Source organism: Athene noctua, chromosome 1, assembly GCF_965140245.1.
Source record: "Athene noctua chromosome 1, bAthNoc1.hap1.1, whole genome shotgun sequence".
NCBI classification, from domain to species: Eukaryota; Metazoa; Chordata; class Aves; order Strigiformes; family Strigidae; genus Athene; species Athene noctua.
This window is the reverse complement of record NC_134037.1, coordinates 17,826,771-17,846,392: the sequence shown is the minus strand read 5'-3', so window position 1 is coordinate 17,846,392 and position 19,622 is coordinate 17,826,771. Positions and strand designations below refer to the sequence as shown.

General features: G+C 44.5%; 1 protein-coding gene across 3 annotated transcripts in view; it reads left to right on the top strand.

Moving 5' to 3' along the window:
- HPCAL1 (hippocalcin like 1) overlaps positions 1 to 19,371 on the top strand; it is a 66,000-nt gene extending 46,629 nt beyond the window's left edge. For all 3 annotated transcript variants that reach the window (XM_074895649.1, XM_074895647.1, XM_074895648.1), the window contains 3 exons: positions 13,613 to 14,015; positions 15,158 to 15,263; positions 18,180 to 19,371. In XM_074895649.1, coding sequence (XP_074751750.1) covers positions 13,638 to 14,015; positions 15,158 to 15,263; positions 18,180 to 18,277 — 582 coding nt within the window. In that variant the 5' untranslated portion in view covers positions 13,613 to 13,637 and the 3' untranslated portion in view covers positions 18,278 to 19,371. The remainder of the gene's footprint in view (positions 1 to 13,612; positions 14,016 to 15,157; positions 15,264 to 18,179) is intronic.
- The last annotated feature ends 251 nt before the right edge of the window (positions 19,372 to 19,622 follow it).

Genomic DNA, 19,622 nt, shown 5'->3' with positions numbered 1-19,622 from the left:
TTCCCAGTGCAGATAAGGAGACTCAGTGTTGAGGTGAGACCTTGTCCAAGATGGTGTGTACAGTCCCGGTGGCCAGGGGTTGGAAGGCTGTCACTGCACTAAGTGCAGGGGAGGATTTCTGTGTCACAGGGAAAGGAAAATGTGTGTCTGAGAGGGTGCAAGAAGAGCCTGGTCAGTTAAAGCTGGTGTGGGAGCAGTGGCTCTCTATCCATGTGTGTAGCAGAGGAGAAGTTCTAGGGAAGTCGCTGTTGGGACCAGAGCAAATGTGGTCACCAGCACTGAGTGTGTTCGGGCTGGAAGTTAGAAGATGATTTTGAGCTGATAGAGGAATGAGGCCTGTGACTGGGATGGTGGGAGCAAAACCTGGCTGGCTTTTGGGATGGAGCTCAGGAAGAAAGTCAATGGGGGATGCTACATCTGCTGTATTAGGGCCTGAACATGGTATTTCCAAGAGGAGCAGCTCATCTTTAGGAACATTGAAAATAGTGAGTATTGACTACATTAAAGTGCAAGTATATTGAGATACATCCACCCTGACATAGCTCTGTACAGAAGCCATTAGGACAGAGATGAGTAACGGAAGCTTATAGGACACCGAGATGGCTCAGAAGCAACAAGAAAAAGAGAAATAACCTATAATAGCCAATTCGTATTTGCAGGAATGGTGGCACTCAGTGTCTTTGCTTCAGTGCATGCCTGTGGTGGATGTGTCTCCTCTCCAGGGCTAGCACTCAGGCAGGTTTGCCCTTCTCATCCTTGTCTGTGAATTCGGTGTTGCCATGGGCTGTTTCTTACTGCACTTTGTCTAATTTTAGACCAACAAAGCCTCCTTCTCAGCTGAGTGCTTACTGTATTGCCATAATATGAATTAGTAGAGATAACCCAGGAGTTTTGTAACAACAGTACATTTACAGAGCACATTTTGTTGTCCACTGAGCCCAGAGCCTGGCAGATAATTGCTATGAGAAATAGTTTTGACACTTTCACTCCCTTCTAAGACCAGGGAGGAGCTGATAACTTTATCTCTGCCAGTTTTGGGCCAAGCATGGTTTCGATGCCTGTCTCAGCAGGTCAGAACCGCAGACGACTGTTCCAAACCAGTGGGTAGTTGCTTTGTGCAAAGCCATTCATGAACTAATTTTTTCCTCCAGGAAGGTGAAGCTTGTTTATTCAGTCCGGTTTCAAAGCAATGCCATTTCTTACCAGAGAGCATAGCAGAAATGTGTGCAAAACTCAGATCTTTCTCACCTGCCTATATCTTAATTTTTGTTCTGAGAATATAATTTGGAGTATATTTCTTCTGCATTGCTGTTTAATTTGTCTAGACTGACGTTTTCCAAACCCATCGTTTCCTTCCTTTTCTCCCTTATTTGCTGTTATTAAATCTTCCAGCCCATTGAAAATATCTGAGATGTAGATTTAAGCAACTTCGACACAGCACAAGTTATCTTCTTTTGAGTTAATAGGTAACGGGTTCTCCAGCACCCTAAGGATGGGTTGAAAAGCGACAAACAGGCTTCCTCCCATGGGGTGATGCTCAGAGCAGAGAACAGGGCAGGTGAGAGGTGTGACAACTGAACATACACATTAAAATGGACAGATAACTGAGGAAGTACTGTACAGAGGAAAGATCTGAGAGGCCTGCAAATATGTACTGCTGTATTTAGGGTCTGATTCTGTTGCATCCAAGCAAAGTAAATATTCCATCAGTAATCATTAGGAGTGGGTGGGGTTTTTTGGTCAATGCCAGTTATTTGCTTATCAGTACTGCTGCCCAGCCTATAGGTTGTCCTGACTCCAGTGTCCATGGTCTACACATGGGAACACATGAGTGGCAGGAGAGAGGGAAGAAGGGAAGGTCTAGTGTGGCGGCAGAGGTGGGGAGGGATGGATGGAGCAGGTTGAGTGTCTCTGTCAGAATCAGGGGTCAGCTGCAGCCCTACAGGCCATATGAGAAAGTCTGATGTTGAGATGGCACTGCAAAGTGTAAAGGTAGCTTCTTGATTTTCCTTTTTCAGCAAAGAATGTTCTTGGGGATCAGGTCTGGCTCTGCACTGTTGGTGGGGGAGCAGAGAGCCCTGTTCTGGGTTTTCCACAGACTTTTTTATCTGGATGGTTCTGATCACAGTGGGACTGCAGGCAGCCCAGCCTTCCTCTTCCCACCAACGTTGTGGGAACCACAGCGGGACGGCCGCATCCCGTGGGAGACCCCTGGCAGCCTTCAGCTGGGTCCCAGAAAGATAGGACTTTCTTCCAGAGACAACCTTTTTGGTCTCAGGAGGGCTCAGGAGGAGGGTTATTTAAAGCTCTCGTCATTTCTGTGGAATATAGGAAGTAGGAAGCGCTTCCTCCCCGTAGATCTCTATCCAAAGCTTTTGTCTGCTTCCTCACAGCCCCACCCTGTTTGGAGTCACTCCAAAACCCAGCATGCTGGGGCGATGTGCTGTTGTTCAATGGGGTCATCCTCTGCTGCAGTTCCTCTCCTTTTCCAAAACAGAAGGTTTTGGCATCAGGATGCCAAAGAGCACAGTCCTGAGCTGGGCTATGGGATATATAAATGCCTGTCTGTCTGCCCTGTCCCACCACCCATCCTGCCACTGGAAATGTTGGTGTTGCAGAGAGGAAATATAGGGGATCGACCTTCCTTTGGGAGCCTGATTGATGCTTGCTGCTGCATTTTAGTTGTGAAATGTAAGGGAGGTCTCAAAGTCTGACAAGTCATGACCTCTGCAATAGAGGGTCAAGAAGCTAAAAAAATAACCGCAAGAATCTGAGGACCTGAAATACTGTTAAGATACTGCCCACTCTCTTCAGAGCATGTGGGGGAAGTGTGGAACTATTTCTGTTGTGCTGGGTATATCTCAGGAAAGCCCAGCAGTAGGATTGTGCCTGTGTTTGCAGAGGGGAGAGAGAAGAGACTGAATGGGAGGCTCAGCCTCCAGAGCACCAGCTGGAGGATCTGCCTGGTACCTCCATGGTCTGAACTGCCTTCAGCTGAGCAGATAAAGCTTCACCTCCCTCTGTCAGGAATGTCTTCCTTGATGCCAGTGTGACTCCAAACATCAGCATCAGTTTTGAAGGTGACTCCCCTGACCCTGAAGATGGTGCATTTGCTGGCCTTCCCTTTTCAACATAAGTACTGCCAACAAAAAGCTGTTAGCAGGCCTCAAGGTGAAGGGAAGCAGCCTCACTGTTATGTGCTGAAAGATGGTGTCTGCACACCCCAGGAGAAGGCATCACTTCAGAAACTTCCACTTAGTGCACCATCCTCAACCAGTGTAGCCCTCTTTTTAACCACTGCCGTGTCCTTTAAACACTTTTTTCCTGTTCCTCTCAGGAGGAAAAAATAAATTATTTTGTTGACATTACGCAAATGTTGCACTTACGGAAAGGTCTTGTTGACATGGTTTCTCACACAGGATACCTTCTCCTCATGCAGAAATGTTGTTGAAAATTTCCAGGAAAATAGATATGTCATCCTTGGGGAAGGGAGATTAAAGGAAAAAAAAAAAATCAGAAAAACCTGCCGCTAGCATGGCTTTTGGTTTGTAAAAGGTGCAGAAGTTAGTGAAAGTGTTGGGTTTAGTAGGATTTGCTGTAGCCCTGTTAGAAGTGAAGCTGACTGGTAGTTGATACCAGGTATAGCTTAGGGTCTCTTCAGAGACCAGAGTAATGAATGAAAAGATCAGAAAGTGGCTGAGGTCAGTATTCTGGCATGGTTGGACCCAGAAGAGCTGAACTGTCCGTGACCCATGTTAAAACCTTATTTATTACGTGCTTTTCTTTTTTTGCCTTTGCTAAACAAAGTGATGAAGATAATGACATCCGTAAGAGAGACCTTAAGGTGGTGGTATCAGGAGTAGGTTTTCTCCCTCATCTCCTTCTCCCCCATGAATGTCTGTCTTCAACATCACTGTCGAGAGAAGACATTAATTTCCTGTTTTTCCAGTTGAGACCTTCACTGACGGGGCACCGAGGCAGTGGGACAGGATGTGCCCCCTGTGTGGTCTCAGGTGGAGGTCAGCTCTTATCCCATGCCTGTTGGGGTGCTTCCTGCTTCGAAACCATCACATCTCCTTCCTGCTACTGTACCCAGTTAGGGAGGAAAATACACCCATTTGGCCACTACTGGCATCACTTAGATATAAATACAAAATTCAGTGTGATTTGATTTTCCATTTGCTGTCTTACCAGACTGCTGACAGACTCAGCTCCAGGCAGCCCTCACCCGTAGCGCTCAGAAAAGCACATTTGGTGTGGATATGACTGGTGCTGGAGCCCTGTGGTGGAGGTTAATGAAAAAAGTGATGCCTTCAGTGTGGATTGCATGGTTTGCTTCCGAGATGATTTTCATTCAAGTGTTGAATGCCACGCAGAAATGCCAGAGGAGAGAAAGGATTTTCATAGGGCTGTTCTTGGTGCCCCTAAAAATGTCATCGTGTGTCTGGGTCAGGGGGTCTTCAGCTGTCTCCTGATACAGAGCACTCCCTTTCTCTGAGACAGATGGTCATACAGCTCTTCTGCATAATTTATAGTGACCACGTTTAAAAGCATATCATACTGTTGAGCATTCAGGATTAATGAAAGTTGCAGCTACTTAGTGCGTGGACTAGGACTGGAGGTGTCCTGCTGCGCTGCCGCACCAGCCTCTGCTTACCTTGGACTCAGTGTCTGGGAGAGACCAGTAAGTGTGGTCCCTGACAGCTCAGTGAAGGGGTGTTGCCCGGTTTTGTACTGATTTTTTAGGAATTAGTCACAAAATAATATGTTGTCTCATGTTTTCTGGAGATCTTCTCCCATTTTTAATGATGGGAACTAAAGAGGTGAGAGGGGGTGTTACTCCTATCACTGAACATCATGCATGGCTAGAGAGATGGTCTGTCATATCACCACTGATCAAGCAAAGATGTCCTTCTCGTCTTAGCAATAGGTGTAGAAAATGACACTTTGTGTTCATGATCCAGCTAACAGGAATGCCAACACCCTGCTCATCCCTGTGACCACTGGGTCTGGAGTTCACATCACCAAGGCGCTGCCTTGGACAAACACCCGCACATGCCCTCACATCTGTTGCCCATGGGGAGCCACTGGCCTGGGCATGCCTTGTCATGGGCAAACCTTGCCATCCCAGGACGACAGCAGGACATTGGCCCCAGCTGGGTGTCTGCATCCCAGCATAGATTTTGCTATAATTCAGTAGAAGGTGTTCGGCGTTGGTGTTCTCAAGGCACGGAGGCTTGTGGTTGCCCTGATACTAACCTGAGCACAAACCTCACGTCACATTCCTTATGTCACACTCTTGTCCAAGGTGCATGCTGGGGACATGGCTTTCCTGCACATGATAGTAGTCTCTGCACTTCTGGCTCCTTGATTTTAAAAATGAATCTTAAAAAATCTCTGTGAGGCAGGTACAGTTACCTGCATTGAGACTTGAGAAATTTCCTCAGCTAGCGTAGAGCTTGTGCTGATTCCTACCAGCAGAAGATTTGATCATCTGCTGCCTGATTTGCTGCATCCAGCAGAATCAGGTTCCTTCCTTACGGGTGGGATGCTGTTCTCGTATAGCTTTTTTACAGAGTTTTTATTTCACAGGGTTTTTACACCTCTGCAAAAAAACAGACTCTAGGTTTGCTTTTAAATTTTTAACTTCAGTGTTTTTTTCATTCAACAAACAGGAAAATAAATGTGTGAAACAATTACATTACTGTCATTAATGGTGGCCACTGAAGGGGGAAGAGAACTGTTTTGAGAAGAATTTTGGTTTAGCTGAGTCTATTTTTACAAGGAACTAGCGGTTAACTAGCGGTTTTTGTGCTATTTTAAAGTGATTATGTGTGTTAAAAGAAAGCTCATTTAGAAAGCTTTTAATAAAATAAATGGATGCTTTTATATTAGATTTGAGATTTTTGGAACAAAAAATTAGGTAGTAGCATGAACTGTTAGCAACAGCTGTGTATTTGGTGGATGAAAATGTTAGTTACAAACCATCTTTCTCTTTTGGTTGATTTCTTTTCCCCTGGTGTTTCAGTATTTTTAATTAAGCATCTAAATAAATGCTGGTTGAATTATTATTAAATGTAGCTAGTTGGTGTATCTCAAACCACATTTTTGAGAATTCTTTTACTAAATAATGCTTTCTTTTTTAAAAAAAAAAAAAAGTTTCTTTCCACTCTTTGGAAACAAACCTAACTCTCTTCTGTTCCCTGTGTCAAATTGGCTACCCTGACTGAAATCCCCTTGGTTCCTCCAACCCCCATATTTCAGCACAGTACCTGCAGCTGGGTCGGCATCATTATCAGTGAGGATGGTCTTGAAGACCAGCTTCTGAGGGCTGATTATCGTCTATCACTGTCTCTTTAGCAAGTGTCACTATTCCCAAACTCTCCAGCTTCTCCACGTGGCTCTGCTACAAGGTTTGTTCATGTGCCATTGGCTGGCTCTTAACAATGCCATATTTTGGCTGATTCTTCTGAAATTTAATCCAGCTTCCTTTCTCTCAGGGCTGTGATTATTCTTGTAAGAATTATTCTGTGATTTCATTCATCAATTAAATGTATCATATGAAACTTAAAATCCAATGACAAAACAGCCCAACTATGCTAATTCGTTGGTCTTAATTATATTAAAAATATAACGCCCTGTGCTAATTTTTGTCACTTTTCTTCCCTTTTTCTAAAATGTTCTAAAATTTTCAGTGTTCTGATTTCCCAGTTCACATCAGGCGCCTTCCTCTGTCCTGCAGGGCTGCACTTACAAAGCTTTATTTAAAATCATCTATCACAATAGTATAATCAGTGAACATGACGTGGGTTTTTCCTCATGCAACACAGCCTTCCCAGAAAAAGACCTTGTGTGCTAAGACATTGTGCTGACATGTTTTCCTTGCTCTGTAATATTGTGTAAACAAACTGTAATTTTTTTTTTTAAAGCCTTGCCAGCTTTGCACAGTGTCTGAAGGCAAAATAGGGCTAGCTGCTTCTCCCTTGGTTTCATGTAGGGAAAAAAAAAGGGCAGAGGGAGGAGACAGGGAAAATCCACTCGTGATTTTTGTTTCCTGTCTGCAGTTACAAGCTGCATTGCTGCCCAATCTGCTCCCACCCAAATTAAGCCAATTCCATAATTTACTTGAAATATTTCTGTGCTTTTCTTATTGCATTGGGAATATTTGCCCTTTACAGTAACAAGCTCTCCTCCCTGAGCTGGAGAATATCATATGGAGAGCTTCCCGAGGAACTTCCATTTTTCTGGTCCCAATGCAGGTCTTGTTTTTTTCCTCATTAGGAGCATTTCATGAATGTTTGGGGGTGTTCTCTGGTTCTTTTGTTTCTCAGCAATGAAATTGTAACTGTGCCTTCGATGGCAAACTCTCATCTCTTGGTGATGGGGGTCAGTGTTGGCAGGTGTGGCGGGTACCAGCATGCCCTGGCTCATTGCAGTGACTGCAGTGGCTGGGAAGATACTGCTGCTGTCACCTGCAAATGCCTCTGCACCGCATACCAGTGATTCGAAGGTAAAATGGTTTTCAGGTTAATGCATTGATGCTCGATGTCAGAGACTAATTGATTTTTCCATGTAAATCAGGACTATAATCCCAAGTAAAATGACTTCAATAGACAGGAACAATCGAGAGACCTATAAGTAAATTTCTTAGGTTTCAGCCCTTGCAGCTGACTCCATGAAATTAATGTGCCAGCCTGGAAATAACTTCTCTCACATCTTTATTTGTAGGATTGGAGCCTTTGTAATTATGTCTTTCTTTGGTGAGCTGGGGGTAGGTGGTTTTCTGTAGCGGGTCTTCATCCCAGCCTTGGAATTGGGTTTTCAAGACCACACAGTTCCTGGGTATGTGTTTATCAATAAAGTCACAAAATAAGGTAGCTCAAGGTTTGTTACCAATTCACTGTGCCTTTTGGAAGGATGTTCAATGTACATACTTGAACTGTTACTGAGTTTTCTGGAGCTGAAAATATGGGTGATACAGAGGGTGGTCCTTCCCCTTCACCTACTTTTTAAAATAAGCTTCTGAAAAGGATTTAACATGAAAATAAATTGCATGTAAGCAATGTTACTTACTTAAGTAAAAGTGTGATTAGTTATTGAAAGTGAAAAATTTTAAAAGCCCATTTGTTTATTTAGTATGGTCTGTTCTTCGCTTGTCAGGTTTCGTTTCTCTTTCTGTTTCCCCGAAGGCAGCAGAGGAAGGAGCTTCAGCTGCTCTTGACGCCAGCCTTTCGCATCTCAAACCCCACAGCGTTTCTGCAGGCTTTGAATTTTTCATGGCATTATTGATTGAGGTTTCTCTTTTGTCTTGCTGCTTCTATTAGTAACTTTTCAAGAGGTGAAGATATTCCTTGTTGCACTTCAAACTTTATCAAAGTGTGTTACTTTTGACCCTAAATTTACAGCTTAGGAAGACAAAGCGAGTGCTGTGGTAGCTGGCCTGTGTCAGCGCTGCTTTTGCCACAGGGCAGGAAAGAAGTTCACATGAGTTTACCAGACAGGACCAGATATCTATAGCAACCCACTGGTATATCCTGTACCATGTCTATTGCAATGTTTGTTGCTTAGGATACCGGATTAAAACATGTAACAAAATCTGCTCTTTACTCCAGAGTTCATTATCTACCCCAGTCCCATGTAATTGCACATTCCCTCTCCCAGTTCAGATCAGACCCATTGACTGGCCCTGGGCAAAACATAGTCCAGAGGATGTAATTCCTTACTGCTAGGCATTTGTTGCTGGCTGAGGTGCCTGAGAGCCCACCTCCCTCTTGCAGCTTGGCCCACAGGAGCTGGAAGCTTCTTAAGTACATCTGTGCATTGACTAAGTTGGTGTGTGCTGGTCCTCACCAGAGCCCAAAACACTTTTCCCCAAGGATGTGATCCTGAAGTGTGGCAGCACAGATCTTCTGTGACTGATGCTTTTATTTGGACTACCTGTGGGTTTTTGTATGTGTGTGTTTGGATTTTTAATACAATGATCAACCTTAAAAAAAATACAGCCACAGAACAAGGCACCATGATTGCTGAATTATCTCAGGGGAGCTGGACCTCCTCATGACTTTCATTGTCACCTGGTCATAGGGAAAAGGATATTGAGGCTATTTCACAGAATGGTTGAGGTTGGCAGGGACCTCTTGAAATAGTCCAGTCCACCCACCTTCTTTAGCAGGGTCAGCTAGAGCAGATTACCCATGATCATATCCAGTTGGATTTTCAGTGTCTCCAAGGATGGAGACTTCACAGTTTCTCTGGGCAGCCTACGCAAGTAAGTGTTTGTCCACCATCAGTGTAAAGTAGTGTTTCCAACCAAAGCTCACAAGGTCTCCATGGAAATCCTTTTGTCTCATGCACACCAAGGCAGAAGGCATCACTGATGGATCTGATGCTTTAGGTGTATTAATAAAAAAATATTCCGCCCATATGGGAATGGTTCTTGCAATTCAGACTAATTTAGAGCAGTATTTGCTGCTTATGCTGTTCATTTGCTTTGGGTTTCTGCACAGGGGCACTGTGGTACATACAGCTTGAGGACCATAACAGATCTCAGACACACTTGTTCTGTTTCATAAGTGAGCACTGCAAGAGAAATGGTGTAGATTTCCCCGTGCAAAGCAGATAGCTCAGATAATATAAAGAGTATTTATTCTATTTCTCTGTGCACTGTCTTTCTCTGTTCTACAGATGGGCATTTTCATCAATCTTCCTCTTTTTATTAACACTAGGTCAGTATCCAAGGGGGTTTGCACAACGAAGTGCATCTCTAAGGAGTCATTTTTCTTTTTGCAGCCATAACTGATGCACTGAGAGAATCCCATCAGGAGTTCAGTTCAAAGGGGTTCTGCCTTCAGAAGGTTTGCAGTGAAAAAGCCTGATTGGTCTCCGCCTTTCTGGGTTACGTGATCAGAGAACACTGCTACCCGCACTAACTGCTGGTTGATGTAAAAGGGTACATGAGCTTTGTTACAAGTATTTCAAATACTTCAGTGTGTGGATGTTGACAACCAGTCCATCTATTGGTAAAAACACAGCATTGCTCCTCTGGCCGTTTCAGAGTTAGCTACAGTTACTCCCCGTAGTGCTGCATAGTTGGTGTGTGTCTTGGCCTCAGTAAAAGCCCTTTTTTCTCATTGCTAGGCTTTTGCTGTGAGATTACATCTTATTTTTGGTGAGTCTAGGACAGAGGATGTATTCAGGTAGGAATTGTCTGGCATCTCAGTTTCTAGCCTGGCTGAATGTAGCTTATTGCAGGCAGGCAGCAACACTGCATAATTTTAACAAAAATTTTTCTGTGAAACTGGAACAGAAGTGCATCTTCATTTCCCCTGGTTTGTGCCTTACATGACTGAACGTTGCTTCCATGATCAGTGTTGTACTTGTGAAGTCTACTGGTCTGCAGTTATACTTCCAAGCTTTTCCTTGTTTGATCGCCTCAAGGGCATTCCTGTGATTATTTTTGTTACTGCCATGATAGTGCTGGATGCTCTGAGGGCTTTTAGCTTGTCAAGCCAAGCAGGGACAGACCTCTCTGCAATGTATGTGGCATTGCCTCCCTGGATTTCACTCTGGTGTGATGGGAAATGTGAGACAGGCAGGCTGTGCTGGAGTTAGGTTCTCTGCTAGCTGCCCGGGGCAACACTGGGTGCAAGGATGTCTCTCCTTCCTTCCCTTCTACACCCACTGCAGCGAGTGATTTGGCTGGTACAGGCTTGTTAAAAAAACACCCCACAGCCCTGATCACAAGACTGACCTGAGCATCCCAGACCCACTCCCTGTGATTTCCATTAGCAGCCATCCTCCAAGTGGTCTTGTGGCTAAATCAGCCGCTGAGCCTCTGGAAAGTGATTTGATGAAAGCATTTTATATCAATTGAATGAAATGTTGGTTGGATGCCAGCAGCAGGGGTTGCTGTCATGATTAATGAGATATTTAGGCCTTTCATTTTGGAGGAGATACCTGCAACACAATTCACATTGAAGCTGGGTTTTTTTTAGATGGGCTTTAATAAATTAATGTTAATATTTGTTATTTAATTATTCATAACAAATTGGTTACAACAACTGCAGTGTTACGTTTGGGTTGAACACATTATGAAGCCTTTCAGAAAGCTCATAAACAAAAAAGGGTTGTGTTCACAGCATTGCACATTACTTTTCTGATATGAAACAATGTAAAAGAGGTGGAAGGATTGAAGTGGCCTGTAATTTGTTGAATGCAAGGATTGCCTGAGTATAAAGCTTTCGAAGGTGATACTAAATGAGCATGCATCAACAGGGTATATCTTGCCACTAGTAGAAGTAGTGAAATCTAATAAATGAAAGTAACATCTTACCTCTCTGTTGTCTAGGGGCCTCTGTTGTCAAGTGAACAGGAATAGTAAAGGTAGAGAAACGGCATTAAACCTTTTTAAACCTCTCTTAACTACCAGTTGAAAGTTTTACAGTCCCTTAACCCTGTGCATGATTAAAGCTGAGGCTATAGCTGCTTAAAGTTCAGCTCCCACATTAAGCAGGCTCTGCTGCTCCTCCTGCCCCTCTCCCCGGGAAGTCCAGGACAGCAGCTGGCAAGGCAGGGACTGCTTTTGGCCTGGGACAGTAGCTCTTACAAAGCACCCAGGCGTCATGAAGTGAAGGGGTTCACTGAAGGGTGGAACCTGAAGGCACCTCCTCACCCAAGGACAGAAACATAGTGTTACAATTTCTGCTCTTATAAAAAGGACCGTACTTGATCCATTATTTGTTCCAAGCCACTGTTTTCTGCAAATTGACTGCAGCAGAGTAGAATATTGTGTTTTCTGCCCTCAGTACTGCAAGGATGAATATCTGGAGCAGGGAAGATTGAAAGATGGAAAGGCAGCGGGAGCAGCTGGGAGTTAGAGGTTTAACTGGAGGGCAGCCCAGTGCTCTCGTAGGGATGATGCTGGCAAGGACCAAGAGCTGTAGCATCCCTGCGTGTTGGAAGCAAGCAGAGGTATGTCAGGGCCCCAGAGAAAACTCTGCAATATAATGGGCAAAAATAAAGCTTTGGAGCTGAAATATTGGCAGCTTTTCTAGAAAACAGAAGTGCTAATGGTAACACAGTTTTCTGTTAAGCCCAGTGCATTGAACTAATGAGCAGCTGGCTGGTTTTTGTCTGAGTATTAAGCCACAGAGCAGGATGTGGATTTTTTACATTGCTGAGGTGACACAGAGACTAAGTGGAATACAAATAAAATGAGCTTAAATTCAGCTGTTGCAAATCTCTCTGCTGTAGAGCAACTTATTTTTTGCTGACCTTTAACATTTTTTTTTTAAGGTTCTTATGCATGCCTGGGATTTTTACTCTCTGGGAATTAGCCCTCGTTATATTTTTCCCCATCTCTGCATGCTTTGTTGCCTAGCTCTTGCAGTTTCTGAGTAGCCACGCAGTGCTGGCCTGTTTCTAACCTGTCTTCTGCTTCAGCTGTGAGTGAGCTTAACGGAACCACAACAGGCTGTGCAGAGAGATGTCATTTATGCCGGACCAGTCACAGGGGTTTGGATGTGACTTTGTGCAAAGCTTGTGAATAAACTTCTTGAGTCTGGGGAAGAAAGTGCAATTCAACCTCTTCCTTGGCAGCTTGGTTTGGTATTGCTGGGAAGCTATGTAAGGCTGAGAGGGATAAAAGCCAAAAATAGATCATGGTATCTTTTTTTCCTCTTGTTTCCTAAGTGCAGATTGACCATCTTTCATTTTGCTGAAGGAGCTTTCCTGTGGCTGGGCAGTCTCACCTTAGCAGTCACCCGCACATCACAGGCACTGTCAAGGGAGGGGACAAACCCAGCCCCTTCCTGAATTGCTGACAAAATACTGATGTTGAAATGCCCTTTTGCCCACATTGGGGAATACTGAATTTACCAAATAAGCTTATATAAAAGTATAAACTCCAGTAAAAGGAAGGAGTTTCGTTGCCAAACACTTTGTTTTAAAAAGCCCTTTTCTCTGCTTGTCCAGGGAGGCAGAGGGTTGAGATCTGCTGGAAGGATGAAGTCCCTTGTGCCAGTGCTACTGTCATGGGAGAAGGGAGAAGATGCTGCATAAGCCAGAGGATTTCAAAGACCATCTGGGCAATGTGAATGTGGTTGGCACAGAGCCATTTGCCCTTCCTGCCCCTCACTTCATCCCTGCTTACTTTCACTTTTGAACAGATGGATTTTTTATCACTGCTGCTCTCCCTTCCCACTCAGTCAGCGCAGATCAGCCTGTTGGAGTGGATCAAGAGTTGGGGTCCAGACCTGGGCATTACAAGTCATATGATAGAGGAGTGGGATTGTAGCAGAGAAGTAAAATAATGAGGATTATTATTTCCCAAATAATAAGTATTGATGATAATAAGGGTTAATATTGCCCAAATAGTCCCTCCCAAACTGCATTCTCTTGTCCTTCCATGGCATACTAGTAACGGAGAAAGCCTAGAGGAGAGGAAAAGAGGCCAGATGAAATGAAATATTTTCCTAGAGATTTATAGCATCCTTTTTCTCCTCTTTTCCCCTTGTCCTGGGCAGGGTCTACATTTCCTGCAGGGCTCTGCCTGCACCTGGCCCTCTCCACCAAGTGGGGCTGGATCTCAGACAGGTGCTCTCTTGCTTTGCAGCTGCTGAACCCGGATCCAGAAGAGGATGGGGAAGCAGAACAGCAAGCTGCGCCCTGAGGTGCTCCAGGACCTGCGCGAGAACACTGAGTTCACAGACCATGAGCTGCAGGAGTGGTACAAGGGCTTCCTAAAAGATTGCCCAACGGGCCATTTGACTGTGGAGGAGTTCAAAAAAATATACGCAAATTTTTTCCCCTATGGCGATGCGTCGAAGTTTGCGGAGCATGTCTTCCGCACCTTTGACACCAATGGTGATGGGACGATTGACTTTAGGGAATTCATCATCGCCCTGAGCGTCACCTCTCGGGGCAAGCTGGAACAGAAGCTGAAGTGGGCGTTTAGTATGTATGACCTGGACGGCAATGGGTACATCAGCCGTGGGGAAATGCTAGAAATAGTGCAGGTGAGGTGTTGTCTCTGTTTTATTCATGTTGTTGTAACCTCTTCACCCTGAGACAGCTGGAGCTGGAGATGAGGGATGTGCTGAGCTGGGTCCCTTCTGCCTGGGGAAGGTCCTGAGCCTGTGGTCCCCAAAACAACACTGGGGACCATGGTGGGGCCTGTGAGGTGTAAATGAGGAAAGAGACGAAGAGATGAACAGGGCGGTGTGTGACTGGTCTGCAGCCAAAATCTTGCAGCTGTCCCTGGGGATTTCTTAGTGGGGTATTGGTGGGATCAAAAACCCCCAAATGCCAATTTTATTATGCTCATTAATCTCAAAATTAATACTTTGAAACTTCAAATCTGAGTCAGTGTGAGCTCCGAATGAAAGGCTGTAGTATGATTTTGTCTCCTGAAGACTGGGGAGAGTCGCCCATGGGCTGCATTGGGGGGTTGTGTGGGCCAGAGCCCCTTGTGCCGCTGCCCCACATGCTGGCCAGGGCTCAGCCTCGGCAGCGGGCTGCTTGCCATCTGCTCTGCAGCTGGGATGTGTCTCCAGTGCACTGGGAAGCACATAATGCATCCAGCCAGTGTCCCAGCAGTTGGTCCTTGTGGATGAGCAGGGATAATTTAGGACTGCAGATGTCCTAAAGAGGTCTCATCTTTATTCACATTCTTGTAAGTCTGAAAATGCATTTCCTTACCCATCCACAAAGAAAAACAACACCTATTCCTATACATCCATATTCACCTGTAGTCCATACAACACCCCACACGCATACATGTAACTGAGTGTATGTTGGGAGCCAGCTGAAGAGGCAACGCCTTAGCCCAGCTGCAGAAAAGAGAATTAGGCACCAGTGCCTCCTGTATCTTAGCTCAGTCCTGTTCACACATTAATGTAGATCCTGACTTTCACTTAAACTGACCCAGCAATGCAGAAGCTCCTTTTGAAGTGTGAATGAATACAGGAAAGAAAAATAAAAAAAGCTGCAGTCAGAAATTCCTATTTGTTTTGGTTTATAAAGTCCCACAGCTGCCTGCCAGGGTCAGCTGCCTTTTTTTATTGCTACAGGCTTAATTTTTTTTTCCTCAGTCCTGTTGCTTTATTGTTTGGGTTGTGTTTTTCCTATATCTATTTTTATTTTTTATATTATTACTCAGGCAATCTACAAAATGGTTTCATCAGTAATGAAAATGCCGGAAGATGAATCCACTCCCGAGAAGCGAACAGACAAGATTTTCAGACAGATGGACACAAACAACGATGGTAGGATCTCCACCAGCACCCCTTCACAGGCTCTAGAAATACAGGTTTTCTAGTCCAGCATTGGTTGAAGCAGATGATGGTATTTGTAGGGTGGGGTAGAGAGCAGGAATGTCTCCACCAGTGCCTCTAGTCTCTGCCTGGCCTTGGTGGGCATCTCTGGGCCATAACAAATAAGGTGAATAAGTGGGCAGCGGGGGGGATACTTTCCCTGCTGAGAAGATGAAGGGGTGGGAAGGGAGTGGTTCTTCCTTGATGTTTTGTGGGTAAATCCCTTCTGAAAAGGCTTTTCTGAAACTCTCCTGAGTCCAGTGTCTTTGGGCTGTTTTCTCTGGGAGTAGCACGACATAGGCACAAAGTTTTGCTCGTGTTGCCCTTGATAGAGGTTGCGCTTCTGGGCTCATCATCGATAATGCAGGCTGAGGATGTGCTTGGATACCTGAAAGCAAAAATTCCCCTGGGTCTATAGTATTTTCCGTGCATGTTTATGCATGTGTATGTACACATGTGGTCACACAGGGTCCTGCAGTGTTCGCTCTGTTGCATTGTGCACATCAGGGGTATGTAACAGCTCCCCAAGCCAGTTATGGAGCCACTTGATAAATTATCTGACAGCATACCCCTCATGACCCCTCCACCTGAGCGAGCTCATTTCCTTAGGCTCAAAAAACACAGGTGAAAATAAGCAATTTCCTCTGCCCATCAGCCTGCCGATGTGTTTCCTCACATTCCAGTTGAGGTGGAGCTTTCCTTGGAAATTACCCCAGCAGCAGCCAAGATGGCACCTGCCCACGTCAAAGTCAGGAGCTGTATCCTACTGATGTGCTCAGCAGGAGCAAAGATTTGCTTCTAGTGCTAAAATATGAAGACCTGGAAAAATACGATCTTATGTATAGAAAGGTTTTTATTTAAGAGAATTTTATGGCTGTGTTTTGGCATCTGCTGCTGCAAGCCCCTGGGGCAAATTCCTGGCCTGGATGAAGTCCTTGAGTATTTTACCTTTGACTAATTCAAAACTAGCACTTCATTCCTGACTTCACATGTGGGGGGCCCTAAAATAACACGATTAAAGTATTTTTGTTCTGTGGAAAATAGCAGTGCATGCAGATGTGCAACAGAGTAGTGGTCACAGAACCTGCTGTATACATCCTCCATCTGTTGTGCTTTATTGATGAAATAAAGTCATCTTATTTCCAGTAAAATACCAGCCCTGCAAGCCATGCAGTGCCAAGCGAGAAAGTCTACATAACGGGGAAGCATGTGTGCACTTGGTGGCTGGAAATGTTTCTTCCCCATCTGACTCTTGGACATTGCAGATAGATTTTGATTTGTGCTTTGCTTTTAAGTATTACAAGGAGAGGGGGAAAACTAATAAATGTTCTGGTGGTTATGAGTATCCTCAGACTGAAGAAAACACGTAAGAAAACACTTGGTTTGGGAACATTATCTTAAAAGCCAGAAATTATGACAGAAAGATGCCACAGGTTTTTGAGCTTCTATAGTTTCTTCAAGAGGAAAGTTTACTTGTTTCTCCCTGTTTGACCTGATTTGCTGACCATCAAGCTCAGTCCTCTCCCTGTCCCCAGGGCAGACTGGGAGCAACCTGGGACTGGTGAAAACCAGCTCGATGAGCTTGTGCCTCCCTCCCTTTGGGGGCACGTGGCCAAAGTCGCAGCAGGCAGCTGCCAGGTGTTCATGTGTGGGTCCTACCTGTCTCAAGTGAAGCAGTTTGGGTTAGGTAAAGATGGTTCTGAGGTGTTGTGTGAGAATAGGACTAGGTCATGCTGGGTGCACAAGGTAGATGGGAGATCACCCGACACGAGGCCAGGGATGCAGCAAATGCTTTGTTGTCCCTGGTTCATAGGGAAAACTGCTTCATTAATATTGCTATGGCTTATTTCTGCTATGGTTCAGAGTGCTGGAGCAGGAGAGTACTTGTGATAGCAGGCAAGGCAGAGGCTGCTCACAGGCTCCTAATGGCATTTGTGCAGGAGATTGGTCCTGTGCTCAGGAAAAACCTGCCAGGAGGTTGAGTCTCCCCAGGATGAGGTCTGGGAGACCAGATGGGATCTTTTCTCCTTGCTGTACTGAACCGTGCTGTGCCATGGGACTGCTGGAGCCAAGGGATGCTGGGGCAGTTGCTCCTCGTGGTTGCTCCTCCAGAGATCATTTCAGACCCGCAGGGTCTGTCCAAGTCAGTGCCTCTGGCCTAAACCAAAGATGTATAAACCAGAAATGCTCAGGAGTGACACGTAACAATAGATCACTCCCCAAAGGCTGACTTGCTGCCCCATGAAACCAGTCCTGTTCCTGTACACCCAGCAGAGCACAGCAAGTGGCTTGTAGAATTACAGAATAGTAGAATAGTTTGGGTTGGAAGGGATCTTTAAAGGTCATCCAGTCCAAGCCCCCTGCCATGGGGGACATCTTCAACTAGATCAGATTGCTCAGAGCCCTGTCCAAACGGACCTTGTAGGCACAGGAGAAGTCATCGCTGCTCAGCCCTACATGTCACAACAAACAAGAGGGCAAAGTGGCAAGATTTAAGACATTTAGGTTTAAAATGTAGTAATATAAGCTTCATTTTCAAAGTGTACACATGTTTAGGTACTGTACCGTGTGTTCATGTGTCATGTAATTTGTATAGTCTGGGTATGTTTTTATATTTGGTGCTGTCTTTTTAAAGAAAAAAATAACAATTATTATGCTAGATTGTTTTGCAGAAGAAAAATGTATCCGGGCTTAAGGGCTTGAGTAGGATTTGGCTGCTGTGCATTGTACTAAATTCCCTTTGATGCCTTTGTGATAGATTAAATATACATATGTTGCTTTTGTGAGGAGGGTTTTTTTTAAGCTACAGCTATGGTGGTGGCAACAACTGACAAAAACTATTTCCATTTCGGTTTTCCTCCCTTTCAGGTAAACTGTCGCTGGAAGAGTTCATCAAAGGTGCCAAGAGCGATCCCTCCATTGTGCGGTTGTTACAGTGTGACCCCAGTAGCGCGAGTCAATTCTGATTAAAGTGGACTGTGCACAGAGAATCTCAGCTTGTGTCCTTCAAGCTTTGCTCGCAAACGGATGCCTTCTCAACCATCCCTCCACACTTTGCGGATAAGATCCCATTGCCAGATTGTGCGTGTGTGTGTGTCCGAGCGAACCAGCCCTCGCTCCCCTCACTAACACCAGTGCAGCTCTCCTTTGGCAGCTCCGTTTCTGCTTCCCAGTAATGTTATAATTCACTCTACACATTTTAAACGTTAATCGAAAGGTATGTTTACATGCAGCTACAAAAGAGTTCAAATCGCTGGTGTGATACCACTTCACTTAGTCTGTAAGAAAGGTGATGTCCTAATAGTTCCTGAGAAGATGCTAGGTAGGACTTCTACCCGACATAGCAGATGGTAGATAATTTATTTTGCTTCAGAAATTACTATGTAAAAAAAAAAAAAAAAGTGAACTGAATGGAGTAGAAACTTTAAAAAAAAAAAAAAAAAAAAAAGGCACGCAGCTTTCCTGGGCATGGTTCCAATTTTCTTTTTGAGGAAAATTGCTTGCACTTATCTAATGGTCTTTACTTTCTTTTAATATATATATAAATTATATATATATGGTGAAGTAAAATTTTAAATATTTAGGTCATCTATTTAAGGCATAAAATAGAATTCGAGCTTTGTTTCTTCTAGTTGTCTGTGATTTATTCAAATCTTGGAGATTGTTTTTTTGTGATATTTATGCATTAGCAAATTGCTGTTCCAGAAGAAATGCATGACTAGCAGTTTGTGGATATTTCACTCTGTTTAATTCCTGAATGCAAGTATTTGTTCATTTTTACTGTCAGTCATTCCAACATTACTGTATTAACAAAGGATCTGAAAGGAATTCATCCTCATTTTGTATTTCTCAGTGGAGTCCTACTTTCTGGTGGTTGCTGCGTTAAATGGCTTTTGAATGCCCCGAGGTGACGTGACTCGCACTGCTGTTCTCAACTTGGCTACACCTCCTCCCTTTTGCTGTCAATATGTTAATAGTCTTGTGCATTCCAGTGTTATTTAATATCTGCCTAATGCCAAGAAATATTAATTGAAATAAAAGCCTACTTTTCTTGTCACTGCCTGACTTGGTCTAACCCATGCAACAAGTTCCTAGCATCGCATGTTTGGGGAAGGACGAGGCTGGCTCCCTGCCTGACGTGTCCCCATCTTGTCCAAGACTCATTGCCTTGTAAGTACGTACCTTTTTTTGGGGAGCCTACTGTGGTGGCTGGGTGAATGCAGCGGTGTTAGTGCCTGTGGGTGCTTGTGGGTTCCTGCTCTGTCCCCGCTGGGTGCTGGGTGAAGGCAGTTCCTTGGTGAAGACCTCAGG